The sequence below is a fragment of the Vulpes vulpes genome, chromosome 2, assembly GCF_048418805.1.
Source record: "Vulpes vulpes isolate BD-2025 chromosome 2, VulVul3, whole genome shotgun sequence".
In the NCBI taxonomy this organism is placed as follows: domain Eukaryota; kingdom Metazoa; phylum Chordata; class Mammalia; order Carnivora; family Canidae; genus Vulpes; species Vulpes vulpes.
In genome coordinates, this window is record NC_132781.1 from 718,858 (window position 1) to 744,734 (window position 25,877).

General features: G+C 65.4%; 2 protein-coding genes across 12 annotated transcripts in view; one reads left to right on the forward strand and one right to left on the reverse strand.

The window, feature by feature from the left end:
- CSNK1D (casein kinase 1 delta) overlaps positions 1-17,194 on the forward strand; it is a 39,711-nt gene extending 22,517 nt beyond the window's left edge. The window contains exons 6-10 of one of the 4 annotated variants that reach the window (XR_011999209.1): positions 12-160; positions 1,922-2,093; positions 2,582-2,721; positions 11,527-11,680; positions 16,692-17,194. Coding sequence is in view for 3 of the 4 variants with exons in the window: in XM_072745587.1 (XP_072601688.1) it covers positions 12-160; positions 1,922-2,093; positions 2,582-2,721; positions 11,527-11,616 (551 nt within the window). In the remaining variant the exon portion in view is untranslated. Of the gene's footprint in view, positions 1-11; positions 161-1,921; positions 2,094-2,581; positions 2,722-5,644; positions 5,710-6,813; positions 8,810-11,526; positions 12,565-16,691 lie in introns of those variants that run through there. The other 3 variants (XM_072745594.1, XM_072745590.1, XM_072745587.1) reach the window with 3 other exon arrangements.
- On the reverse strand, positions 10,110-23,581 carry SLC16A3 (solute carrier family 16 member 3). Of its 8 annotated transcripts, XM_072745561.1 has the most exons (8): positions 23,432-23,581; positions 23,246-23,302; positions 18,602-18,807; positions 15,382-15,523; positions 15,025-15,272; positions 14,531-14,674; positions 13,492-14,250; positions 10,110-12,868 (listed from the first exon to the last, which is right to left on the reverse strand). In XM_072745561.1, the coding sequence occupies exons 5-8, from the start codon at positions 15,245-15,247 to the stop codon at positions 12,600-12,602; spliced, it is 1,395 nt and encodes a 464-aa protein (XP_072601662.1). In that variant the 5' UTR covers positions 15,248-15,272; positions 15,382-15,523; positions 18,602-18,807; positions 23,246-23,302; positions 23,432-23,581; the 3' UTR covers positions 10,110-12,599. The 8 variants fall into 8 exon arrangements, with proteins under 8 accessions (XP_072601662.1, XP_072601655.1, XP_072601672.1 ...); XM_072745554.1 differs by lacking the exons at positions 23,246-23,302; positions 23,432-23,581 and adding an exon at positions 21,209-21,315; XM_072745571.1 differs by lacking the exons at positions 23,246-23,302; positions 23,432-23,581 and adding an exon at positions 21,209-21,315 and having other exon boundaries at positions 15,369-15,523.
- Positions 23,582-25,877: the final 2,296 nt, after the last annotated feature.

The following is a 25,877-nucleotide window of genomic DNA, read 5'->3' on the forward strand; positions in this document are numbered from 1 at the left end:
TTATTTTACAGCTGAGTTTGCCACATACCTGAATTTCTGCCGTTCCTTGCGTTTTGACGACAAGCCCGACTACTCCTACCTGAGGCAGCTCTTCAGGAATCTTTTCCACCGCCAGGGCTTCTCCTATGACTACGTGTTCGACTGGAACATGCTCAAATTTGTAAGTGTGCCACCAGCTTGTTTACATCATGGTATGGAAGGGGAAACAGCCGGTCAGCCAGAGGCCTCTGCTGGACGAGGTGCAGGCTTTAGAAGGCACATGCGCTGCATTGGGGGAGCCGAGCCTACCTGTGAGGGCTGTGGCCTAGGTGGGGTCCACCATGGGCGGGAGGTTCTGAGAAGCAAGTTACCCATCGGGAGAGCAGAGGCGGCACCTGGTCGGTGCGGGGCCCCCTGGAGCCAGCAGAGGATGTCTCGCAGGTGCAAGTCTGCCCAGAGCCAAGGCTGTTACTTGAGTGATAAATCTTTAATTGGAAGGTCCTTCTATTATCACCGTCCACGTGGCTAAGAGCACCGTGGTTGTGACTGCCTGTGATGTTGAGGCACGGGTCCAGAGAGCGTGTTGTGCGGGAGGGTATGGCCAAGGGCTTCAGCAAGGTGCGGTCACCTCTTGCCCCTCCTCCTTCCGACGCAGCTGTGCAGGTGAGCGAGCGGGTGGGTGCCTGGAGAGGTGCTAGACTGTCACTGACTTTGGTACCTGGCTTATCAAATGGGCACAGGTGTTTGCGTGTGACTGTGTGTAGAACTTGAGCTCTGATGTTTTTCTTCTCTAAATCTGCCCACCCACCCTGAATCTCTTATGAACCTAATTAATTAATTTTCAGACACTGTTGCCAGAAAGTTTCAGGGTTTTTTGTAACTTCATCTTTTGTTACAAATTTGTTCTCCTTAGTTATGAACTTAAAACAGAAATTGGAACCTTTCCAAGGTAACAAGATCTGACAGAGGAGCAGAACCTCCCCTTTGGAGGGCATAAGACAGACAGACTGGTTCTGTGGCCTTGGCACGTGCAGAGGTGATGCCCCACAGGGGAGATGGGTGCCCCACGGTGGGCTGGCTCAGGATGCACCACCCCACATTGCCCAGAGTCTGGGCCATCTTCTGGCATCATCCCCCTCCCAGCGGGGCTGGCTACCCTTCTCTGGGAAGGGCCGGAGAATGAGTCATGTCCGCTTGGCGGTGTGTGCCTGGTGGTCCAAGCACTGAGCTCTGCGCTGCCACTGGGAAGCTGCCACAGGCGCTGTGTGTTGTAGGTGGGTGTGGCTGCAGCTGAAAAACTTCATTTACAGAAACTGGTGGCTGGAGTTGGCCTGTGGGCTGCCCTTTGCAGACTGCATTACAGCGCTGTTTGTTACAACATGGCGGGTTTTGCACCCCCTACTCTGGTTCGTCATTCACTGAGTATAACTAGCTGTTTGTGCTGGGAGCGCAGCCAGTGAAGTGGTGGCCACTGTGCGGGCCTTCCAGGACAGACCTGGCTGCCTGCATTCTTGTCACATGGGCGCTGGCCCAACATGTGCCCTGGGGCTGGCAGTCTGGGCTCTGGCTGGGCCCGCTGCCCACCAGACGCCACTGCTTCCGCGTGCCTCTGGGATCCCATGGACACCAGCACATCGGGCCCGCCGCTGACCTGACCTCCTGCAATTTCTCACCCCAGTGTGGATGCTCAGTGGGGAGAGGCCACCCATTTCCCATCCGTGTTTGGAGTTCGGTGTCAGGGACACCTCGTGCGTGCGCTCACAGGGTCTAGGGGCAGGCTGCTGTCCTAGAGGGAGAGCCGCCTCATCCCGGCCGGCTGTGTTGCTGCGGATGGCTTCTCTAGCAGCAGGTCCAAGTGCGCCTGGTGTGTTCTGGAGTCGCAGGGGACAGCCTGTTTCCACCAAACCCCGTTCAGTCTGGTCTTACCCTGTTTCCTTCGCAGGGAGCCAGCCGGGCCGCTGATGATGCTGAGCGGGAGCGCCGGGACCGAGAGGAGCGGCTGAGGCACTCCCGCAACCCAGCCGCCCGTGGCCTCCCCTCCACGGCCTCTGGCCGCCTGCGGGGCACCCAGGAAGTGGCTCCTCCCACCCCCCTCACCCCTACCTCACACACTGGTGAGTGGGCGAGCACCACGTCTCCTCAGCAGGCACTTGGGGGTTTCTGGTTTGTATGTTGGCTGCTCTGGCTGAGCTGCAGGGGCCCCACACGGGTCCAGGTGGGCGCACCTTGTGGGCGAGGCTGTGTGCTTGTGGTTCCCGTAGACTCTGGTTTCTGAGGATTGGCCGGCCCGGGGACGTCTCTTGCACAGGACTTGGAAGGCCCTGTCACCGTTGTTTCTCTTTCTCGTGATTCCGAGTGCTCCCTCAGAGGCTCTCAGTACCTGGTGCTTTGCTCCCAGGAAGGCCCGCCTGGAGCCAACACGCTGGCATCCCTGAGTGTTCCGTGTGCTCTGCCCACCACTGCTGAGCTCAGAATCGGGGTGCAAGCCGGCCAGGGTGCAGCAGCACCCACCCCTCTGCTCATGGATGCTGAGGAGAGGCCCCCTCACACCGGGTATGGGGCTGCCCCAAGCCCTCACCCTCGCCCCTGTCTCCCCCTCCAGCTAACACCTCTCCTCGGCCCGTGTCCGGTGTGGAAAGAGAGCGGAAAGTGAGTATGCGGCTGCACCGCGGCGCTCCTGTCAACATCTCGTCCTCTGATCTCACGGGCCGGCAAGACACCTCCCGCATGTCCACCTCACAGGTACGCGCACCGCATGGGTACGCGCTCTGGGCTCGCTGAGGTCGGGCTGCTGCAGGCCTCGGGCCTCTCTGTGTCGGGGCTGCTCTTAGGGCGCCAAGCCGAGTGGGATGTGGGTGCTGACGAGCTTGCTTCTTTCCTTCCTCCTCCATGTCTGAGTTTTAACTGGAGAGGGACACTGCCTCTTGCTGCCGTGCAGCCCCTGGGTTGGGAGCCCAAGGCGGACGAGGGCTTGTCTCCCCAGCCGCGGGTACAGGTGATGGGGCTTTTTCTCTTCTGCTGCCTTCCTTGCAGCCCCAGCTCCATCCCTGAACCAGCCCTGGACTCTGGGCTGCCTTGCCATGCAGACTGGAAACGCCACATCTCACACCACGTGTTTGTCATGGGCACACACAGCCCGTGGGGGGACTGCTGGCGGCCCCTGTAAGGTGGTGTGGACGAGCCTGTTGGAGCCTGGCGCCAGGCAGTGTGCCGCGAGGGAGGGTTCCCGTCTTCGGAAGTCCCTGTCTGCTTGTCTTCTGACAAGGCAGGTGTTCTCAGGGAAATGGCTGGGCCGCGTGAGGCCCCTCCGCTCACATCCTGCTCTTCCCTCTGTGGCTTTGGTGCCGTGGCTCTTGTGCATTCACTCACGTGCCCTCCACAGATGAGCTCTTCGCACGCACATGGACTTTCTTCCTCGGGTACCTTTCAGGGTCCTCTTGTGCAAGTGGCGGTGGGGTCAGGGGATAGAGCACCCACCTGAGCAGGTCGTTGTTCCTGTCTCTGCTGGGGTCCTCCGGGTGCCTGTGCCCTGTGGTGTCTGCTGGGTGGCAGGCACTGGTTGAGGAAGGCGCTAGAGTGCTGGGCTGTTCTCAGGCCTCTCGTGGCTGGGTTAGCACTGGGCTGTGCTGTGGGCACGCGCTTGGGGCTCGGTGTAGCTTATTGGTGGATTGGTGGGTCGAGCACCTTGGCTAGGGGAGCGCGGGGTCTGTGAGAACTTCTTGGAACCCCAGTTCTGCGGTGTCTGCTTGGTCTGTGTCCTGACCTTTGCTTTTAATCAAGTGAAGTGGATAGTTTCACTATAAACGCGTCCAGTTTACCAGTAGTTCTGCCAGAAATGGGTTGTTTCTGTATAAGTTTCTCCCAGAGAGACTTAGGGTGCAGATAGTTTGAGTTGTGGGGCCTGGGGAGTCTGGCCAGGGTTATGAGATTGGGCCCACTGTGGCTCCCAGCCCCACACCCCTCCTCCTTCCCGCGGGACACAGAGAGGGCTCCAGGCTTCTTCCCACAGGCCCCGGAATCCATGAATCAGCAGCCAGGAAGCGGTCCTGGGCGATGTGTGCCCACGCGTGGCCGAGAGTACAAGCTTGCGGCCTGCTCTGGGTCTGTGGACGCCCCGGGCTCTGTCTGGACTCTGGACCCACAGCCTGGGCCTCCGCCAGCAGAGATTAAGGAAGGAGCAAACTCTCTTTGTGAGAAAAGAAAGTGCCTGAAGGGTTTGGGACCCCTGAGGGAAAGGAAAGGATTGGAGAGCCTGCGACCCCTGGGCTGAGCCCAGCTCCTCCTCTGCGGCGTGTCCAGCCTCAGCCCACACGCCCCAGGAGCCTTGCCATGAGGTCCTGGCTGGGACCAGCTTGCCACTGGGAGTCCCGCGCGCTTGTTCTTTTGTCTTTGCTTGTGAAGAAGCCGCGGGGCTGGACAGGAGGAAGGAGTCTCCAGAGATGTGATTTGCGGTTTCCCCCTCCCCCTGAAAGGAGCACTGGTCACCCTAGAGGGTTTCTTAGGATCTTCACGTTGAGGACACAGTTAGTTCCTGGAGGTGTGTCCTCGATGCAGCCCTGTCCCATGGATGTCCTTCTCTGGGGTTTCCTGATCACCCGCCAGCGCCCTTCCTTAGGGGACTCTGCGAGAGGCTCCTGCCTTCCGAGGGGTGACAGGCACCCTGCAGGACAGCAAGAGGCTGACCCCCATGTCTGCCTTGTTGGTTTAGAAGTTCCAGAGCAAGGGCAGTTGCCCCAGCTTCTACGATTCTTCAGGTTCTATTCACATTTCCCCCAAAGACAGTGGGGTGAAGGTAGACCGGTGATGCTTCTGTAAAGCAAGGGTGGCCCTGTCCCCCCTGGGGCTGAGGCCATGTTCCGCCAGCTTCCCCCGTGGCTGCTGTTTCTGTCTCAGTTCTTTGTGCACGCTGAGGAGAGGCTGTGTCCTATGCAGAGGTAGCAAGTCCAAGGAAGTAGTTGATCTTCAGCAGGAAGGTGCTCGAGCCGCCAGCCCGCCTGTGGGAGGACCCTGCTGACTCTCCAGCTGGCCACGGGGAGGGGCCGTTGACACCTGTGTCCTTTGTCCTGAGCCCCCCGCCGTGGCGCACTCCGACTTCCAGGAGGGTGGCCGCTCCTCTGCCCGACTCCCTTCTCGAGGGTGGTTCGTGCTAGAGCACAGTGCCCTCACTACCGACCCGGAGTGTGAGTCCGGCTTCTCAAGCAGGGCAGCACGGAGCCCAGAGAACATCCGGTCAGTGAACCTTTCTGCGGGTTTTTCTCTCTGAGAAGAAAAGGCCTCCTGGGTCCAGTGCTGTTAGTAGGATGCGTCCCGGTCTCTGAGCCAGTTACTCCTTTCGGTTGGTTGGTTTTCATGCTCCCGAAACAAGACCTGCAGCCCTTCCGTCTTCCTCGTGGCCAGTTCGTGCGTCCTGGCGGGGCTGGATGTCAGGTTGGCTCACTGCCGGAGGAGTGAGGAGGCTGTGCCTGGCCCCTTGTTGGCCTCGTCAGCCGAGCGACCCAGAGGAGCAGCAGTGGCTGCCTTCGCCCGGGGGCCACTCGCCAGGTTCCTGGGGTCCCCTGTGAGGCGGCGCGGCCAGTGGTGGGCCTGGCTGAAGTGAGGTGAGGAAGGCCTCCGTGCTCGTGCCAGCAGAGCCCTTACCAACAGCTCTCTTTTCCCCCCACCTCAGAATAGCATTCCTTTCGAACACCACGGCAAGTAGCTGCACGTCTCCCCGTTGGAAGGCAGCACCGGGTGAGTGTGCTCATGTCGGGTCTTGTCAGACGGCAGGCACCGGGCGGGCGGGCGCTGACCACCCCTGCGTCCACCACAGGGGTGCGCAGGCGGGACTGGGCTTGCATGCCAGGTGCTGCAGGGAGAGAGACGTCCCTCCGCCCAGTGCTTCTCCTCGTGTGGATTCTAGAGCAGACCAGGAGTCCCCGAACGGGGCGGCCCCGGGACCCTGCACACCATGGGCTGGCCGTCGGCCCCACGGCGGCGTCTCAAGAGTCAGGGGGCCTGTGGTGGGAGCAGGCGCCCAGGGCTCTGCACTTGCGCTTGGCTCCAGTGGCCCCGGGGCCGTAGGGCCGTCGAGCCGCCCGGCCCGGGGTCCATTGTGCGGGGCGTGTGTCGTCTCGTGCTCAGCTGAGCGGGCCGTGCTTGGGGGGGCTCTTGCGCTCTCGCTGCGGGAGTCCTGGTGGGCTCTGCCGCCCTGGCTTGGTCACTCTCTCCTTTCGCATTGATTTCTGTCGTTTGTTTTTCTTTTCGAGCTCGGTCTCCGCTCAGCGTCCCATCCGTGCTGCCGTCTGTATTAACCCGTCACAGCCACAGCCGCCTGCTCCCTTGCCGTTGGCGCATGTCGGTCGGTGACACCGCGGCTCCTCCCGGCTGGGCCTTGCCGCCACCGGGCTCCGCGGTTCCCACGTGACTGCGTTCTCGGGGGCAGCTCGGTAGGAGCTGCTCCTCGCACCTCCCCCACGGGGAGCCCCAGTGTCCACCCGGCGCCTGGTCCCCGCTTTCAAAACACCAGGTCACTTTCCAGGAAGGAGAGCGGGGAGCAAGTACCTCTTCGAGCTTGGACTCTGTCTGGTCCGATCGTTCTCGGGCTTCTAGCTCCGTGGCCACCTGGCCTCCTCGCTTGCATGCCTCTTCTCCTTCCCCGTCTTCCTGTCACTCGTCCTGCTGAGCACGTGTCCTGGACGCACAGGGGCCGCCCGGAGTGGCTGGGGCGCGGGCGTCCAGAGTAGGGCCGGGCAGCGTCCCCGTCCCCTCGCCGTCACTGCTGTGTTGTGCCCGAGCCTGACTGGCCCCGTGCCTCTGGCCTCATGCTGACCTTCTCCTGTGCTTTGGCTCCGACAGATTGCCGGTCGGGTGGCTTCCAGTGCTCTTCAGTCTGTGGTGCACCGATGAGAACTCTCCTTTTTGCTGTGAAGGGCAGACAATGCATGGCTGATCTACTCTGTTACAATGGCTTTACTAGTGACACGCCCCCCGGTCTAGAACCGAAATGTTAACACCGGGAGCTCTCCAGGCCGCCCACCCAGCGACGCCCGTGGGGGAAACAAAACACAAACTAAACCGGACAGACTCCAAAGCGCTGCCGTCGCAGGGGCTGCACCGAGGGCCCCCCACGTGGACTCGGTTGTCACGGGCTGGGAAGAAAAGCAGAGTGTGAGAGACAATTGCAGAGAGAACCAAACTCCCGCTCCCTGCTCCCTGACGAGCCTACTGTAACCACCGATCTTCTACTTGGTTAAGACAGTTTTGTATCATTTTGCTAAAAATTACTGGCTTAAATCTGTGTAAAGAAATCTGTCTTTTTATTGTTTCTTTCTCGTCTGTTTTTGCGGTCTTAAAACAGATGACTTTCAAGCACCCGGAGCAAAGGCTGGTGTGGAGTTTCAGTGTAGGACAGAGCGAGTCAGGGAGCAGAGCGCGCGCGGGCGCCCGTCCTCTGCTTTGTGGTCTGTCGTGTGGTCCGCTGTGGAGAGGGGTTTTCTCACCAGAAGTGCTGTCCTGTGTAGACGTGTGTAAGTGACGTATGTGCGTCTGTGTGTGTGTTGTGTGCCGTGTGTCCCGTGGCCTCATTACGCTGGTGTCGGCTCTCACTGTCCCCCACCTGCACCGGAACGCCTGCGCGACGCGGGCCTCAGAGCAGTTAGCGGGCACGGCGTACCTGATTCCCCTGGATGCGGCGAGGAGGCACCTGAGCACGGAAGACCTCGGAAGCCAAGGCTTTGTGTGGGCGTTGCTGGTCCCTCAGGAGAGGATTTTCGAACAGAGAGACATCGGGCCTTTCCTTGGGGTCACATGTGGCTATTTTGGTGGTGGTGTTGCCTCAGTGTCTTTGAATTTGGGAAATTTTCTAAACAGACTGTAAACGTGATCAGTGTAGATTGGTCTCCATGTGTGTGAACCTGTGTGCTCGGAACCCAGGACGTGTCTGCACTGTGCTGGGCTCTCCCGCGGAGGCCTTGGGCCCAAGGGGATCCGCCTTGAAGTGCCAAGAAGCTGGTGACTCGACCTGGCCGTCCAGGAGGGTGTGGCTTCCCACACTTCCCTCCACGACCTTCACTGGGGCGTAGCGAGCCCCACGGGGGTCAGGGAGCAGGGCAGGTCGGAGTCTCGCAAGTATGACCCTCTTGGGGCCGCTGGCTCCTGCCGGTTTTTCCGGCTGCCCCCTCATTCTGTAGCAGGTAGCGGCACCGGGCCATGCGGCTGCCAGTAGCTGGGAGCCTCCGTTGTGAGAAACAAGGTGCAATAATGGGTATTCATGGGTACTCCCACCTGACCACCTGTCACCCCACTGCGAGTGCCGTGTCTGCCCCCAGGCCGCTGGCACAGGACGCCAGGACTGGTGTGTGCTGACCGCGCAGAGTGCGTCCGTGCTGCTTCGTGAGTCCCAAGCGGGCTACTCTGTTTTGGGGTGCAGGGACTTGGCCAGATGGGGCTGTGTTTCTGGGAGAGCAGTGTGAGCCTGGGCAGGTCAGGGTGAGTTGGGGGCTCTTCAGAGCGGGGCTTGCCCCTGTTGGCGAGGTGTTAGCAGCTGCAGCCGCCCATGGAGTGCCGGAGACCCGCTAGGGGCAGCTTCCCACGCTCTGCATCTGGGCTTCGACCCGAAATTGCTGGATTGTGTTTGAGAGGTGGGCCCAGATCCTGGGCCTTCAGCTGTGCGGCCGTCCGTCCGTCCGTCCGTGCACACTCGCTGCCCTCCCACTGCAGGAAATGTAGTTGCAACGTCTGTATCAACCTGTGTATTGGTGGCCAGTCTCTGACTCGGCACGTTTGTGTGATCACTGCATTTATGTGCTTACCCACCGTGTAAATAATAAACCCGTGATGACTTTTACCTTTCCTCCCCGCCCTCCGCTGCTCTTTATTTCACAGAGAGGTGTCTGTGTGTAGGTCAACCACGTGAAAACTGATTTCCTGAGAAGGGGCGTTGCTGTCTGTGTGGGGCCCGTCGGCGCCATCTGTCAGCTGGTCGGCAGCAGGCCACAGGGACGGGCCGCCACTTCCTGGGTCCCAGAGCCGACACAGTGCAGCCATGCCCACGTGCCAGTCCACGTGGGTGGGTCTTCTGGAGACCCCGCCCCCCCCCCCCCCCCCCCCCCCCCCCCCCCGGCTTAACCACCTTCACGATGCTGGCGCCGAGCTCTGAGGCCCCCGGGGCAGCCCAGGAAGGAATACTGCCACCTGCCTGGAGTATTCTGGGGAGTGAGCAGCGTGAGAGCTGGCGTGCCTGCTGCCACTGAGGGGCGCGCATGGTTCTTGCGAGGTGGCACCCAGGGGCCTCTGCCCAACCAGGGGGCTCAGGGCTGTCAGCCTCAATCCCTCTGAGGGGCCACTGCTCAAACCCTGTGCCCAGGGCTCTGCCCTCCACCCCTCCTCACCCCGCCACTGCCCCCAACCCCCCAGCTCCATGGACCTTCTGATCAGCCGACGGCTCCCAGGTGGGCCCCTCCCTTTGTTGTGCTCACGGCCTCAGCTTGCTTCTCCCGCGTGAGCTGTTGAAGCCCTTGAGCCCCCGACCCCACTGCACAAGAAGATGGGCTGGCCTGTGGTGTGCCCCAGGAGCCAGCTGCTCTGGGCCTGTAATCTGGCCTTTCCTGCTCCGGGGCCCTGGGGGTGTCCTGCAGGGTGTGGGCCCAAAGTCCCTGCTCTCCGGCTGGGCTCTTCCTTGACCCCTCACCCCTCCTCATTCAGCTGCCAGCATTGGGAAGGCGACACTCGGACTCCTTGCTGCTCACCCCAGCTGCCCGCCCTTGCCCCCAACCAGAGTGGCAGTGACACAAGCCCTGGGCTGCCCTCCTCTGTTCTGTTCTGCCAGGAGGGGGCTGCAGCAGGGCGGGGACCACCGCACTGCCTTCTCCCCGGAGCCTCTGTGGCCCGTTCCTCACTCCCTCAGTGCTCAGAGACGTGTGCCAGCTGCCCCCACCTCCCTGACCTGGGGCTCAGCACTCCGCTCCCTGCACCCCCTACAGACTTCACCCCCACTGAGAGGGCTATCGGGAGCCCAATCCTGGAAACCCCCACATCCGTCCTTTGTCCCACTCCTAGCTCCGCCCAGCAGGACCTCTGGAAGCAGCGCCCACCGTTGCCACACGCCTGTACAGGTGTTTTAGGTCCCGGGGGAGTGTCCACCACAGCATAAGTCCTCCAGGCCACAGTTTATTTATTTTTTCATTTTTTTCAAAGATTGTATTTATTTGAGAGAGAAAGAGAGAAAAAGCACGAGTAGGGTGAGAAGCAGAGGGAGAAGTAGGCTCCCCTCTGAGCAGGGGTGCCGATGCAGGCCCAGGACCCCGGGACCATGACCAGAGCAGATGCTTAGCCCCAGGTGCCCCCAGGCCACCGTTTAGATCCTGGAAAGAACTGGGCCCAGGACCCCCAGTAGTGGGCCCCGCAGGTCCTGGGCATCTGCCTCCCAAATTGTCACTGGCAGACCCTCCCCCCCCACCCCGGCACCCCCAGTTTGGGGCCCATGTGCGTATGCCAGGGTCTTCCCCGCACAGGCCCCTCCCTGTGCGTGCCTGTGGGAGGTGGACCCAGGTCTAACCAGGCTAGGGGCCAGCAGCCCAGGGTGATTTGGGGTGATGTGTGCAGGCCCTGCCAGGAGGGGCCGAGGGGGCGCGGCAGAGGCACCTGCATCCCTTGGGAGGGTGGGCTTCCAGGGTGCTGGCCGTGAGCCTCCTCTGGCAGGGAGCTCTGGAGGGTGAGGGACCGCCCCACCCATGGCCGCCCAAGTGCTGACTGCTCTGGGCTCCTGTAAGGGAGGGGCCTCAGCCCTCGGTGGCCACCGCTTCCTGAGGACAGCAAGTTTTCCTTTCTCCTGTGTCCAGCCCAGCCCGGAACATCTGCAGTCCAAACCTAGGCGGACAAGACTGCCTGCTTACCCTCGGGCCTTGAACCCCAGCCTCCAGTTGTTGATGGCTGTGGTGGGCAGGGGCCTTCAGCCCACCTAGCGTTTCCACCGTCCACTGAGGTGCCAGCTAAGGGAAAGACGGGCCCTTGTTCCCAAGGCCAAAGGAGGGTGGCAAAACTCTTGCTCACCTGGGAGCATGTGCGTGCATGCGTGTGCGCCTGGTCCCAGGCCCCCAGTGCATCCTGCCCAACTGGAGCAACGCTGATAAGCTGGCCATCCTACAGCTACTTCATATGAAGTGTCCCCGGAGCAGGACTGGTCCTCACACTGGGCCCAGCCTTGGGGCACAGTCACAGAGTCCAGCGAGGACGCACGCTGCCCTTGCTCCGGGCCAGCAGCAGGGAAGCAGTTTTTAGGGTGAGAGTCGGGGACACTGCAGTGTGAGGCCCAGGAAGCCTGGGCAGCGTCATGTGCCAGCAGCAGCCAGGGGCCCCGCCAGGCTCCCCCTGACGCAGGTTGAGGGCAGGAGATGCAGAGCTAGCACCAACACAGCCCAGGGCCCCGGGGCTTCGGGCCAGCACCCCAGGAAGGTGCCTGGTTCCTCTGCACAGCTTGATGGGCAGATGGAGAAGGGACTGCGGCACCCCCTCGGGGGTGACACCTTTGGGACGGACAAGATGTGAGCTTTCACTTGCTTTTCATTGCAGAGGAGCAGGGACGTGGCGTCTCTCCGGCTGCACGCGGCCCGCCAGGGTGCCCGCTGCCGTCCCCAGCGCCCGCGACGCACCACCTACTGAGGCGGCCCCAGCGGCCTCTGACCGGGCTCCCAGCCACGCAGGCCACCACTGGCCACGAGGGCAGGTGGGTGTGAGGTACCCGGGGCGAGGCCGAGCAGGGCTGGACAAGGACGGGAGCAGATGCCCGCCCTGGGCGCTCACCGCATAGGGCCACGATCAGCCGACCAAGGGGTGAATAAATGGAAGGCAGGAAGATCATTTTCTTTAAACACACACACAGTGTACAAGAATCACACGTATGTCTCAGCTTAAGTGCACACGCCCGTAGGGGTTCCCGGGCATCCGGGCATGCCCCACCCCTGCAGCAGGGCCCGCTTCCCTGCCGGCCCCAGGGCCCTGTGAGGACACTCTGAGCCGTCAGGGCCCCCGCAGAGAAGGGTCCAGAACCAGCAGCGCTTAGGAGGCTGACCCGGCCCAGAGCCACTCTGTAGAAACAACCAGGTTGTCTGGCAGAAGTGAGTTTGGAGTGAATGGTCAGACACCCCCCGCGCGCCCCCACCCCCCCCCGCCAGCTCCTTGAAGATGTTCCTTCCAAGGTGGCTCCTCCCACACGCAGGTTTATTTCAGGGGTGAAGAAAGGGAGTTTTGTGCCCTATACACCCCGTGAGGGGTGGGCTGGGGCGCCGCAGTGGAGACGGGGTAGGACGGGGTGCAGCCAGCGTGTGGGGAGGCGGTGCCGCTCCACTGGCCCTCCCCAGCCCCCCTGATTCCGTGTTGTCTCTGAAGCGTGGGTTTCCAGGTCCCTGAGCTCAGCGGTGGGCACCGGGCTGCTCTGGGGTCAGCAGGCTGGGTCCCTGGTGCAGACGGCTCGTAACCTCGCGGCGCGGCTTCACCACAGACCTGCTTTGGAATGACACGGTTCCCACCCCACCGCCTCCCCAGAGAAACACGGATGGCCCCGCCCCAGCTCGTCCTGTTTGTGAAATAAACACAAGCGTTGGAAGTGTCTGTCCGGTTCCCTGAGCCCCGCTGGCCGCCTCGGCTCAGACGCTTGTCTCCGGGGTGTGAATGACCTCCCCATTTTTCTCAGGCTCTGCTTTCAGGAAGTGCTCTACCTCCCGAGAGTCCACCCTCACGTCCGCAGGGGGCTTGTGGCGCTGCTCCTCCTCCTCCGCCACCGCCGCCACCACCTCAGGCCTCTTCCTAATGCACAAGAAGTTGCCCAGCACCAGCACGAGGGAGGCGGTCAGCACCTCGGCCCCCGCCAGGATAAACACATACTGGTAGACGTGCGTCGCATCCAAGAGCTTGCCTGCAGAGGAGGGACCGTGTTGGCTGAAGGTCGTCCCCGGTCACCAGCTGCCTGTGCACACTGTGCTGCTGGGGGACCCTGACCTGACCTGGACCCCCCCACCCCTGCAGGCAGCACAGAGCCGGAGGCTCAGAGGAGGTTTTGGAGCTATGTGGGTGCAGGAGGCAGAGTGTCAGGGTGAGGTAGCCGGCCACACTGCCTGTCACCGTGGAGGCCTCTTCACTGTGGCCCTCACGGAAGCTGCCCGGGCCCCGGAAGGGCCCCAGGACCACGGAGCACAGCCCTGGCGCTCTCGGGGTCCCCTGGGTGGGAGCCCACGGCATCTGCTGGAGAGACTCTGGCCAGGCTGCCCCCCCTGGCCCACACTGTGTAAAATCACACCCTGGGATATCCTCAGCCTTCACCAAGGAGAGCAAAAGCCCGACCCCAACCCTGGCTCTGAGCCGGCCCGTGTGCAGGGTAGCAGCACCCTCAGGATTCTTGCACGCACCTGGGCCCCTTCCTGCGGGGGACTACGCAGGTTCCTGGAGGCTCCTGACACCTGCTGGCTGTGAGCTGGGCCCCCCCAAGGTGGGCCCCCCTCCCCAAGAAGGCTCGCTGCCTGCTGCCCTCCCCCCACTCACCTCCCGATGGCGGTCCAATGAGCACGGCGATGGCCTCCAGCAGCAGCACAAGGCCGATGGCGCTCGAGAACTTCTGGGTGCCCACGATTGCCATGAGTACCTCAAACTGCAAGGCCCCCACCATGCCGTAGGAGATGCCGAAGAAGATGCAGAAGACCACCAGGCCTCCGTAGTCGCTGGCTGTGGACCCAGTGAGGTCCGTGAAGCCATTGAAGAACATGGAGAAGCTGAAGAGGTAGACAGAGTAGGGCCGCACCTTTTTAAGGCCCGTGATGAAGCCAGCAGTGGGCCGGGCGAAGATGTCGATGAAGCCCAGCACGGTGAGCAGGAAGGCAGCCTGCGTGTCGGGCACACCCAGGTCCTTGGCGTAGCTCACCACAAACACGGGAGGCACAAAGAGCCCCAGCACCATGATGGAGGCGGCCACCGCGTAGATGAGAAAGCCACGGTCCCTGAAGACGCTCAGGTCCAGGAGCCGCCGGGACGGCCGCTGGGGCACGGGCCCCGACCTGGGCACCGGCGCCTCCAGGGGCCTCATGAGTGCGGCGCACACGCAGCAGTTGAGCAGAAGGCCCCCCAAGATGAGGAAGCCGCCCCGCCAGCCATAGTGGTCCTGCAGCAGCTGCCCCAGCGGGGACAAGGCACACAGGAACACAGGGCTGCCCGCGGCCGCCAGCCCGTTGGCCATGGGGCGCCTCTTGTTAAAGTAGCGGTTGAGCATGATGAGTGACGGCTGGAAGTTGAGCGCCAAGCCCAAGCCTGCGGGAGGGGCGGGCGGGTGAGGCGTCGGCCAGCCCCCAGCCCCTCGTCCCTGTCCCGTTTTCCTCCCTAAACGGTTCTACATGGGGGTCTCCGGGTGTCCTTGTGGGGGGCCTGGTGTGTGTCCAAAGCCCCTGCCAGATGAGGAACAAGGGACAGACTGGCACGAGGGACAGTCCACGGCCACCTGCTCCTCAGAGGCCCTGCCCCGGGCACACTGCCCCAGTATGGCTGAGGGGCCAGCCATGGCCTGCCCCGCTCCCGGCTGGGCCCCACTCACCGGTGATGACCCCTGTGGTGAGGTAGAGCTGGATGATGCTTCTGCAGAAGGACGCGGCCACCATGCCCAGGGATGCCAAGAGGCCACCCATGAGCATGACAGGCCGGCAGCCAAAGCGGTTCACGCACACACTGCAGAGTGGGCCTGTGGTGAGGAGTGGGGGTCAGGATACAGGGCAGGGCCAGCCTCTCCACACTCACCCAGGGACCTGGCCCGCAGCCCAGCTCAGCAGACGCACCAGGCGCTCAGGGTGCAAGTCAACTCAGAGGCCTGCCCGAGCACAGCATGGTTCACAGTGGAATGTCCTAGATGCACGTGGCCTGTGCCCGTTTTGGCCCAATGGGGAGCCACGGCCGCTCCAGAGCTGCACTCCAGGCCCCCCGCAACAGGGGCTGCAGGTACCCGATGCTCCTGCCAGCCCCCCACCCCCAGGCCTTCCTGGAGCTCCTAACCAGAACCGCACTTGGTGACCTTCCGAGGTGACTGCCCCTTACCTGTCCCATACAACATGGCCAGCAGGATGGAAGAGATCCAAGCCGTGTCACTGTAGCCGATACCAAACTCACGCATGAGTTCCTTGAAGAAGACGCTGACCGCCTTGGGGAAGGCGTAGGAGAAGCCCGTGATGACGAAGCAGCCGAAGAGGACGGCCCAGCCCCAGCCGCCGTCAGGGGCCCTGATGCCCGTGGGGCCCTCATCGACCACGGCACCACCCATGGCCAGGAGGGCAGGTCGTGCGTCCCTGAGGAAGGAAGTCAGGCTGACTCAATCGTGCGGCCTCGGCCACCGCGGGGCCCCCGCTGCCCCCCCACCTGAGAGCCCCGCCCCCGGCCCTCACCTGCGCCCCTCACCTGGGCCCGGGGCGGAGGGTCTGGGCGGACCAGCAGCTGCAGCCCTTCCTCCCTGCTTCCCGCTCAGGCCTGGCCTGCTCACACCCAGCTGGCTCTAAAGGGCAGTGGCTTTTTTGGGCTCAGCGAGGTCTCGGGTTACCTCCTGAGGAGGACAGACCCCAGTGGGGACGTCAGCCCAGCCCAGCCTCCTCCCTGCTGACCCCATGTCGGGGAGCAGCCTGTACTTCCCACCCCCTGCGAGCAGGTCCTGTGACGGGGCCTGGGGTGGTGTCCCTGGAGACCTTAGCTAGACGTGTCCAGCCGTGCTCGCCCACCCCCAAGGAACAGGGCTCCCGTGGTCACACTGCACCCCGAGTGACAGCCTGAGGACGGGGCGGGGGGGGGTGGCGCTCTCCCAGGCTTGGCTGTGCGGGCTGGCAGGCTGGGAAGTGGACAGTCCGTGCCGCAGAGGAGGCCCCTGTGCCCTCTGGCCCCTCGCCGTGCCAGTGCTGGCTCCTCCCACCCACTTATCCTCAGGCCGAGCTCCCACGAGAGCTGGGGGTGGTCTCTGCTGCTCAAGGAAGGGGAGACCCCGGGTGGGCAGGAGGGCCGAGTGAAGGGATAGGTGGGCAGCGCCGCCGCTTCCATGCCGCCCACTGGAGCAGCCCTCTCCGCCTCCGGGCTGCTAAGGCAGCCGTGCCCACTGTCGGCCCGAGACGCTGCAGCGGCCCCGGGCCCACTTCCCTCCCAAACCCCCAACTTAGCCCCATTGAGGCCCAGCAGCTTGGTTCGCTGGGACCGGATGTCCAGCCCAAGACCTTCCCCTCCCGTCTTCGCCCCTCAACTCCTCCTCATCCTCACACAGCCCCTCACCCCACAGATCCGGCTGGTGGCCTGGTTCTCCCCACCTCACGGGACAGAGGCTATTCCCTGTGAGGGTGGGGAGGGGGGCAGCCCCGGGGAGACCCCCTCTGGGAGAAACAAGCCCCCATGGGGAGCGCTGGCCCACACTGATGCCCAGGAGCGCCCCTGCCAGGCCCCTCACAGCCCCCGTGTCAGGCCTGCCTCCACCCCGTCCCCTTTCGGACACAGTCCTCGTCCTCGACCTTGACCTTGCGGAGCCCCTGGCTGGTGCGTTTGCGTATGTCGGGCCGAGTCGGGGCATAGCCGGAACCTGGACAGGACTTTGGAGCGAGCACAGGGTCAGCGTGGGGGGGAATGACCCTCTCCCAGCATCAAGGCTGCACGTGAGCCCTGCCCTCTGGGGACCCTGACTGGGCTGCCTGGGGGGCACCTGGACTCCCATTCAAGGGTGTGTTGTGTCCGGGCAGGGGAGTGATTTTGAAGACTCTGCGGGTGATTCACGCGGCTGCTGCTGAGGAGGACGCCGTCTGAGGCCGGGGTCCCCAGGAGCCTGCTGGTGGCCGGGCTGGTGATGAGGCTGACACAGCCCAGTGGAGCAGCACACGGCGCCGGCCCCCTGCACCCCTGCCCCCGGGGAACCCAGGAGAGCGCCCCCCCCAAGGCTCCCTACCCCATGCCCTTTGCCCCCCCCCCCCCCGCCCCGCCTGGCATCCCTGGAACCTGGGACAGGACTGTGCCGGGATCATCTGGCCTCACCCCTGGGTCCTCTCCTCCAGGTCCCCCCTCACACTGCAGCCACGTGCCCGAGGCTGGGACGGGACACTACATGGGGCCGAATCCCACCCCCAAAACACACTGGGTGGGTACAGCAAGCCACGGTATCCCTTCACCTCACTAGCGCCAAGCTTCAGAGGTCCCCAAGGTACACACAGCGGGGAAACTTAATAAAAAACCCAGAAAGTACATCTTAGGACTGTGTCATGATGCAGAAATACTGTAAGGCAGAAAGCACAAACCCCAGACGCAGGGTGGAGGACGGTGGGGGGCCGTTGTCCCCAGTCCTGGCTTGTTTGTGGCTGTGGGCTTACAGGCAGTCATTGATTTTTAAAAATACACCTAGTGAGCCGTGCAAAGGCCAAAGAGGGAAGTGTGCCTGAAACCCCAAAATAGGAGCTGCTCAGCTCTTCATACGCAGGGTCACAGAACCACCCGCGGCCCCCCTCTGAGATCTTGGCTGCCCCAGCCACACTCGCAGGGGAACGCCAGCCCCCACCTCCGCTGCCCACCAGGCCTGGGCCCGCCCTGGGGCTCCCGTGGTCTGTGGCTGCCACGGGAGGCACGGGGTGGGGGGCACAGTCCTCTCTCCCACCCACCCCTAGACTCCCAGCGGCTCTTGAGACACCCCTCCCAGCTAGCCCCCAGCCTGGGGTGCCAGCCACACTAAAACATGCCCCTCCCCGTCTGTGCCCCACACCAGCCAGTCCTCAAAGTGAGGTTTCTCAACAAGGGGGCAGGTGGGGCGTCTAGGTCTGCAGCAAAGGGGTTTTGCCCGGCCGTGCTCTGCCCACGTAGGGGGGCCGGGTAGAGAAGGGGTTGGGATTTCCAAGAACAACATGGCCTTGTCTGCCCAGCATGCCTTGGGGGAGGAAGGCCAGCAGAGGCATAGACGGGGGTGTTCCCAGGAGAGCCCTACGGCGCCCATGACCCAGGACGGGGGGAGTGGCCCCCCTGAGTGCTGGTCGGGACCCTCACCGCTGCGCGGGGGGACCTGGTGCCAGCACATCTGTGGCGCACCCCCAGCCAGCTGGCCTCGTGATGACATTACCCTCCCGGGGAAGCATGTGAACCACGTCCCCAGCCCAGAAATAACCCGCCCTCTGGGCCTCAGAAAGCTGATCTCCCGGGTGGGGTGTGTGTGTGCCCGCTCCTGGGTCAGGTGAGGCTCTGGGAGCTGCCCCCCCCAATTGCCCAGAGGTCCCACCGCCCCAGGCAGCTGGTAACCGAGCAGAGGAAGGCCCAGGGAGGAACGTGCGAGGGGACCCCTCGGAATGCCCGTGCCGCAGGCCACACGCCGGAGGGCCCACTGTGCTCCCCGCAGTCAAGCTTGTGCCAGCTTCTCCCTCAGGGTCCACTGGACTGTGGACCCCGGCCCCTGAGCCAGCCTGGCCTCCTGCCAGCCCCGTTCTCCAGCAGCATCTCCAGCATCTGCCCTCCCCCGCGCCCCCTCTGCCCGGCCCACCCACCTGCGTCTCCACCTGGGGGGCCAGTGCAGAGCGCACGGGAGCAGCCCGGCCCCTCACACCGCCCCACGGCTTCCTGCATCTGCCTGCCCCCTGCCTGCCCCCCCGACCTCTGTGCCAGCGGTCCTCGCACCCACCTTGGGTCCCGGGTGTCTGGCCCGTCAGGTCCCCTAGGTTCAGTGTGCGGCCTAGCCCAGGTGCTCCGTAGCTTCGCCTTCTGAGGAGCCTGGCGGCTATCTAAGTAGACGTCCAGGCCTTGGAGACCAGCTCCGGGTGGGCGGGGCGTGAGGGGCAACGCATTCCTTCCTGCAGCTTCCTGCACCAGGAGGCCTGGGAGACTCGCCTGGGCACCAGAAACGCCTCATGGGGCTAGCAGCTGGCTTCACCTGAGCCCCCGGCCCCGCGCGTCAGGGCTGCTGATGGACGTGAGAGCGCCTCCCCTCGGGCAGGGAGGGCCTCCCGGGCCCCTTCCTTCCTCTCCCCACTGCCCTGTTGTGCAAACGGGCCACAGCTTATCCCGATGCTTTGTCCGCCCGGGGCTCAGACAGCGCCTCTGGTCAGCGTGCTTGTCCCCCTTCCCGGGCCGGCGCAGGGCCCCAGGTGCCCCCAGCCGTGTGCAGAGCCGAGACTGCAGGGAGGAACGTGGGCCTGGCCACTGCCCCAGCATGACCCAGGCCTGATAAGCGCAGCCTGGGCCCCTCTTCCATTGACCACGAAGCCCCCAGGGCACGTCTGGTTTTCTCAGAGCGCTCCTTGCAGTGGCCAGTGGAGCAAGAACGCTGGCCTCGTCGTCAGACGACACCACACTGGGGCCAGCCCCCCTCCAACACTGTGCCCCATGTGACAAGGACGGGGCCAGGGCCCTGTGGAGGGTCGTGGGCTCACCCTGTCAGGGCACCCTCCTCTAGAAGACTCCGCGGAGCCAGGGAGCAGTAGAGGCTGGAGCAGGCCCCAGCAACCCCCCAGCCCTGGACCCTGCCCATCACGTGGCCACCTGGTCCCTCCTCGACTGCCTGTAGCACCGCCCCCGCCCCCCCCAAGCCAGAGCGCTAAGGCCAAGGCCAGGGACGGGTCTGTGCATCCCAAGCCCTACTAGCCAGCAGGGCCCCTCCCACCCCACCCCACTGGGCCGGGTGGGGGTCAGGCCGCCTTGGGCGGGCTGGAGGGGTGTGGGAAGGGAGCAAGCTCCGCCCGCCCCTGCCGCTGCTGCTCGGCCAGGGGACGTGGGGGACGTGACCGCGCGCCAAGGGAGGAGCCGCCGCCGTATTGCCTGGAGTAGGCGCTCTCCGCGGTCCACTACCGTATAGGCGGCGCCGGGGGTCGGGGAGCCCCGGAGCAGCCCTGGGCGCCAGTGATCCCCTGGCCCCTCCCGCGCCGAGCCCAGCCCACAGGGTGCACCCAGCTCCTCGACTCGACCGCGCCCGGGAAGGCTTCCCTGCACCGCCCATTCCCCAGATGGGGCCGCGCCTGCCCGGGCAGCAGTGTGAGGAGCCCCAGCCTCTCCCATCCCACCGGAGGCCTGACCCGGAGGTGCCTCAGATGGACCGGTCACTCTGTGAGGCAGGCGGCACCTGCTGGACTCCCAGCCTCCGAGGACCACTGGCCTGGGCACTGCCAGGACGCGCCCCGGGCCAAGTAGGGCCTGGCCGCAGGGACAGCACAGGCCCCCGTGACACACCCTGGCCACTGCCCGGGAGGGCACAAGCCCCCTTCTGTGGCTGCCCCTCCGCACTGAGGTTCTAGCGGGGGCGGGGGGGGGGGGGGTTGGGGGTGTGTCAGGGCCAGGTTGACTCCGGGGCACCAGGCCCTGCCCAAGGTCACACCGTTTCAGGCACAGCCTGCCCTGGGCCCGGCCACCCGCGGCCCATCCCAGGCCCGGCCCAGGCCCCTGGGCAGGGAGGCTGCTCACCTGCCCCAGCACTGCCAGGTGAGTCCTCGGAGCCCTCAGCAAGGCCTCTGTCACACTGCCCCCGACAGGCCACCCCTGTGTCTGTCCCAGAGCCTCTCCTGCCCAGTGTGCGCTTCTGACGTGCAGCACAGCGCCCCTGGGATAGAAGGGCGCCGGCCTCTGGGCTACCCTCTGTCCCTCACCCGGATGCCCGGCAGCCCCGGGAGCCGTGACCGGACTTGCTTCCCTTGCCCTCAGCCCAGCGGTCGCTCCAACACCCAGGAGCCTGTGTTGTCCGCCCATTTTTCAGATAAATAAACTGAGCCCCCCCCCCCCCGCCAGGTTTTCCCACGAGCCTGGCGGAGGGAGGGGCCCCCCTAACTGTCTGCCCCACACCGGGGCTGGGGACTGACACCCGAAGGTGAATGTGTTGGGGGGCTGGGGGGTGGGCGAGAAGCGGCGCAGGGCTCCACCGGCCCGTGAGTCGCCCGGAGCACACGTGCAGCCCGCCCGGATGCTGCCCGCGCCCGGGTCAGAGCTCTTGCCACCTGCGAGCCCTCTCGGCTGCCACCCGGGCTGCCCCGCGCAGCTGCCTCCCGGCCAGAGCCGACCCCTGAGGGTCACCAGCTCGGGTTGCATGGGGTCGGGGTGGGGGGGGCACGGGAGGGCACGGGGTCGCAGGGGGGCACGGGAGGGCACGGGAGCATGGGGCGTATGGGGGACACGGGAGCGCGAGGGGTACGGGGGGGGGGCACAGGGGGCTCCCCGGGGCCCCTCGGGGCGGGGGGCTGGGGGAGGCCGGAGGGGAAGGGGCGAGGGTCCCGGGCCGGCCCGTGAGCATCCCCGCCGCGCCTACCTGCCGCTGGGCGCCGCGCTCGTCGGCCTGGCTGCCGGCCCCTCGGAGCTCCGCCGCACGTCCCCGCGCGTCACCGCCGCCTGGCACCGCCCCTGCCGCCCCGCCCGGACCCCGTGTCGCGCGGGAGGGGCGTCCCCGGAGCTCGGGCTGGCGGAGGGACCCTGCCGGGGAGGGAGCTGCGCCTTCCCGCCGGCCGCTCCCGCTTCCTGCGCGCCGACCCGCCGGGCTCGGCCTCCCCGCTCAGCTCTCCCTCCCCGCGCCCCTGGAGTCCCCGCCGCGCCCGAGCCTCGCTCCTTCCCGGGACCGCGGCCGGAGGGTCGTGGCGGGGCAGCCAGCGGCTCCCAGCTGCCGTTTCCCCTGGGGCGCCCAGAGCGCCGGCGGGTGGCCGCCAGCCCGGGGTGCTCCGCATCCTGGCATCCTGGCGGCCGGGATCCCAGCTGGTCCCAAGTGAGGTACCTCCAGCCCCGTCCTCACCGGTCACCTGTCACCTGGGAAGGGCCAGCCCAAGTTTGAGGATGTGCGGGGAGCCAGGCCCTTGGTGGCGGCCTCCAGCCGGGAGCACAGGAGCACCTTCCAGCCTCCCACTCTGAAATGATGCTGCCTGTGTCCTGGACTACCGGGCACGCGGAGCCCACCGGGTGGGGGCAGAGGGACCCCTCCAGGGTAACGTTAACGGGCAGTGGGGGGAGCAGCAGTACCGGCCTCCTGGCCATGCTCCGAGACCTCCTGAGATGCCCAGGCCACCCGGGCCTTCTGCCTTCTCTCTGGGATGCTGAGAGACCACACCCCACATGTCCCCCTGCTTGGGGCCCGACCACCATGGGAGGACCCCACACTCTCCACCAGTGATCAGAGGGGGTGCCCGGGATTCAGCCCTGTGCCCCTAGAAGGGAAGGGGCCTTGCACGTCCAGCTAGGAGAGCTGGGGGCGGTCAGCCAGGGACACCGTGGTCCTGCAGGAGCCCTGAGGAGGGAGAGGACAGTCCCCCAGACCCAGAGCCCCTCAGTCGTGGTCTTCTGTGCGTGTGTGTCCTGGGGCCAGCCTGCCTGGCCACCCAGAGCTGAGGTGGGGGCTGCCCCACTGTCGGGCACAGAGGGCAGGCCCATCAGGCACCCGCTGGCCAGCCCCCGCTCTGCCGCCAGCAGAGCATTCAGGGCAGGGGCTTCGACAGGGGCTGGGGTGGAAGACCCGAGTGGAGGGGGCGGGGTGATAACAGCTGGTGTGTGGGAGACCAAGTGGCCCATAACCAGAGGACCGTAACCAGGGGTGCCCAGCGCGGGAGAGCCTCGGTGGCCAGGCTCCATGCTGCACACGGCCCCACGGGGCCCCGTCAGCTTTGGGCTGAGCCCCCTCCCCTGCGATCCCCTGGACACTTCATTCCGCTAGGGTGGTGCCTTGTGCCCTGCAGCTCCCCGGGGCAGGGGCACCCACCCCAGGCCTGGACCCACCACCTGTTCTGGGACGGTGGCCCTACAGCCCAGGCTGCCCTTTTCTGACAGAGGGAGTGGAGGGCCGAGGAGGTGCAGCCACCCTGCCGAGGGGGTGGCTTTGCAGGATGGCCCTGTCCTGGGCGAGGAGCACTCCCCGGTGGCCTTATCTGTCCCTGGCCCTGCCTGGACTCCAAACCCTTGAATGGTTGCAAGTCACAGCTTTGGGCCCTGCAGCCTGCTCTGAGGGCTCTAGGGCTGTCCCCAGCACACTGCCAGGCCAGCTGCAGCTCTCAGGGGACACACTCCACCTTTCTCAAGAGCTGCTCCGTCTGGAGATGGACCGGAGGAGGGGTGTCTGCTCAGGCACCGTCCGCAACTCGTCGTAGCCCCGTCCTCCCTGTGCGTCCAGGCGGAGGATGGGAGCCGGGCTCTGCTGCCATCTCCAGAAATGACCTTAAACACCTAGAGGGACTGTTGAGGGCAGCGGCCACCCACCCGATGGACAGGACCAGGGCCAGGCCAGACCGAGTGAAGGGAGCCAAGTCACATGACATACATCTGGGCGGACCCACGGTCCCCTGCCCTCCTCAGGGACCCGGTGACACACCTGTCCCAGATGGCGCTCACTCCTGCAGCTTGGCACCTGCGGCCACACCTCCCCCTCCTGCAGGGTGGAGAGGCCACTTTCAGGTGGAGCCAGGGGTAGAGGACCCTTCCCCAGCCAGGCAGCCTGCCCAAGGCCAGGGCTTTCTAACCGCCCCCTCCCACCCGCTCCCTCTCCCTGGGCCTTTACCTGGGATCTGTTCAGGCTCCCAGAAAAATAAACAGCAACCGCTTGGCTGGCCCGGGCTGTGGACGGAGGCGGAAATCGGCTGCAGAGGTCAGACCCCAGCCCAGCCTGGCATGACTCACCTGCAGTCCCCGCCCAGGGCGGGGGTTGGGCCTGGGGGTGGGGGTGAGGGGTTGCGTGGTGTCTGTGGGGAGGCTGGGGTGTCTGGAGATTGAGGGCATCGGGGGTTGGGGTGCCTGGAGGCTGGACACGGAGCAGCCCCGAGTTCTGGGCTCCCCATGCCCCAGCCTGCTGCCCTCCAGTCCCTGGTCTGGCCCCCCTATGCTTTTCCTCCCCCTTGCTCCACTGCCCCTGCCCTCCACCCCACAGGTGCCACAGACGCTCTGCTGCTCCGTCCTTCCCCAGCGGTGGAGCCCTGGGGTGGGCCTGGGGGAGGTGGGTGGAAGCATCCACGCCCCCTCTTCCCCACAGGGTCCTCCTGCACCTGGGCCCTCCAGGTTCCACCTGCCTTGTCCCTGTGGCCCCGCTACCCATTCCTCCCCGCTCCGCTCCTGGAGGCCCCCCCCACCCCGAGCCCAGGCAGCAACAGACGGCTCCCCCTGTCCCTGCTCCATGTCCCTGGACTCAGAGGCGGTGGCTGTTTCCCAGGCCTTGTGTCCCTTGCCTGTCCCCAGCCCTGGCTGAGTGAGATGCTGCTGAGGAGCAGGGACCCCAGACAGCATCTGTGAAGGACTGGCAGCCACAGGCACCAGCGGGCTGGGGTGCGGGCCCCTCCCCTGGGGGCTGGCCCCGCGTGGCCTCAGCTGCCCGAGAGCCTGGGGGTCCCAACACAACTGGTGGCTCCAGGACTTCTGCTGGCCTGTGCCGGGCCTGACACTGGCCAAGCCATGCCCACAACGTACTTGCTCTTCAAGTGACGCGTGGCACCCATCACTGGGCAGGGACAGCTCAGAAGTCGCTGAGCCCAACCTGCACAGGACCTCCCTTTGTTAGGGTACCTTGCCTGGGGGGAACCTGGCAGGTGTGCGCTGCCCCCTGCACCCTGTTGGCCCCAGCCTCCAGGGCTCCCCTGCCTGGCTCTGCCCCTGCAGCTCCGAGGGCACCCCCACGCCCCCTGACCCCACTCCTCCTCTGTGTGTGCCAGCTGGAGCGCGGCCGTGCCCACTCCCAGGCCTCTCAAGACCATTCTTGTGCTGGTGACCCCGAGATGCACCAGTGCTCAGGCTCCCCGGGACCCCACGCCTCTTGGCCCCAGCAGACCTCCCTGGCCCCGCTGCCCTCCGGGTTCCGCTCTTTCCTGGGCTCGCACACCCACGCCCCGGCCAATCCTGGGCTCCTGTTCCCCGGGGCCATAGCCCCCCAGGGGGGACGGCCCTGCCGATGCCTGGAACCTGCCCGGACAGAGCAGGGGCTCCATGAACGCGGGTGAGGGAGGGACACCGGGGGATGGCGCCCTCTCACGCCAGCGCCAGCGGAGCTCCGGGTCCTGCCCCTGGTCCAGGCTCCCATGTGCCCACGCGGTGACGCAGGAAGCCTCCCAAAGCCCCCGAGGGCCAGGGCGCTGGCGGGGCCCCTGTCCTTTCCTCCTCGGCTGCGGGGCGGGGCATCAGGCCCCACAGCCAGCTCTGCCCGCACACTGCGCCCGGCCCTACACCCAGCGGGCTCTGCGGGGCCCACCCTGTTCCTCGATTCTGCTCTCCGGGGCTCAGGCTCGGCCCCTTGGGCTGCCCCTCCGTGGTGGTACCTGCCGTTACAGCCAGCCCGCCACGCTCCCCCACGGCCCCCTAATCTCAATGTGGAGCATTCGGGGCCCAGGGCGCAGGGGCAGAGCCCCCAGGTCCTGCCTGGCACGGGGAGATGCCAGGTGAGGCGTGGGTGTCTCGCCCTGCAGGGCATGGTGGGAGGGGCGGCCACCAGGCCTTGGCCGGGGCAGGGCCAGTGGGGCCGGGCTGCGTGCCAAGCGCGAGTGTTCCTCTAGCCTGCGGGGAAGGGAAGGCCTTGCCCCACCTTCCTGTTCCGACCGCAGTCCCCCCTCCCGGGTGACTCAGCACTGGGACGCAGTGGACCCGCCCGGGGGCTGGGGGGGATGTGGTGGGGGACCTCGGAGAGCAGGGGCGTGCAGAGGCCATGGGAGCGCCTTCGTCACCCCCAGGCCCAGAGGGGGAACCTCAGGTGGAAGCTGCCCCTCCCACGGGCCCCAGCCCCCGCAAGCCGCCTCAGGCCGCTGTCTGCGCAGTGGGCAGGATGCCAGCCCCGGTCAGGGCGGCCTTGGGGGCTGGGCTGGGGGCACGCTCCTCTTGGTGCCCGCCTGTTGGGCAGTGTGCCCCTTTCACACCAGCCCCCGAGGGCGTCACCTGCCAGCTCCACGTCTGCCACTGCGCTTGGACGTTGGTGAAACAACTACCCTGGGCCCTGTGGTCCCTTCGTCCCTCAGGAGCCCCGTCCTGCC

What these genes read in the sequence shown, in the direction of transcription:
- SLC16A3 (XM_072745561.1), bottom strand. Translation starts at nt 15,247, where the DNA reads ATGGGTGGTGCCGTGGTCGATGAGGGCCCCACGGGCATCAGGGCCCCT. An exon ending in CACCACAGGGGTCATCACCG is followed by an intron (nt 14,251 to 14,530) that starts GTGAGTGGGGCC and finishes CCCCTCCCGCAG; the next exon opens with GCTTGGGCTTGGCGCTCAAC. An exon ending in CATTGGACCGCCATCGGGAG is followed by an intron (nt 12,869 to 13,491) that starts GTGAGTGGGGGG and finishes CCTCCTCTGCAG; the next exon opens with GCAAGCTCTTGGATGCGACG.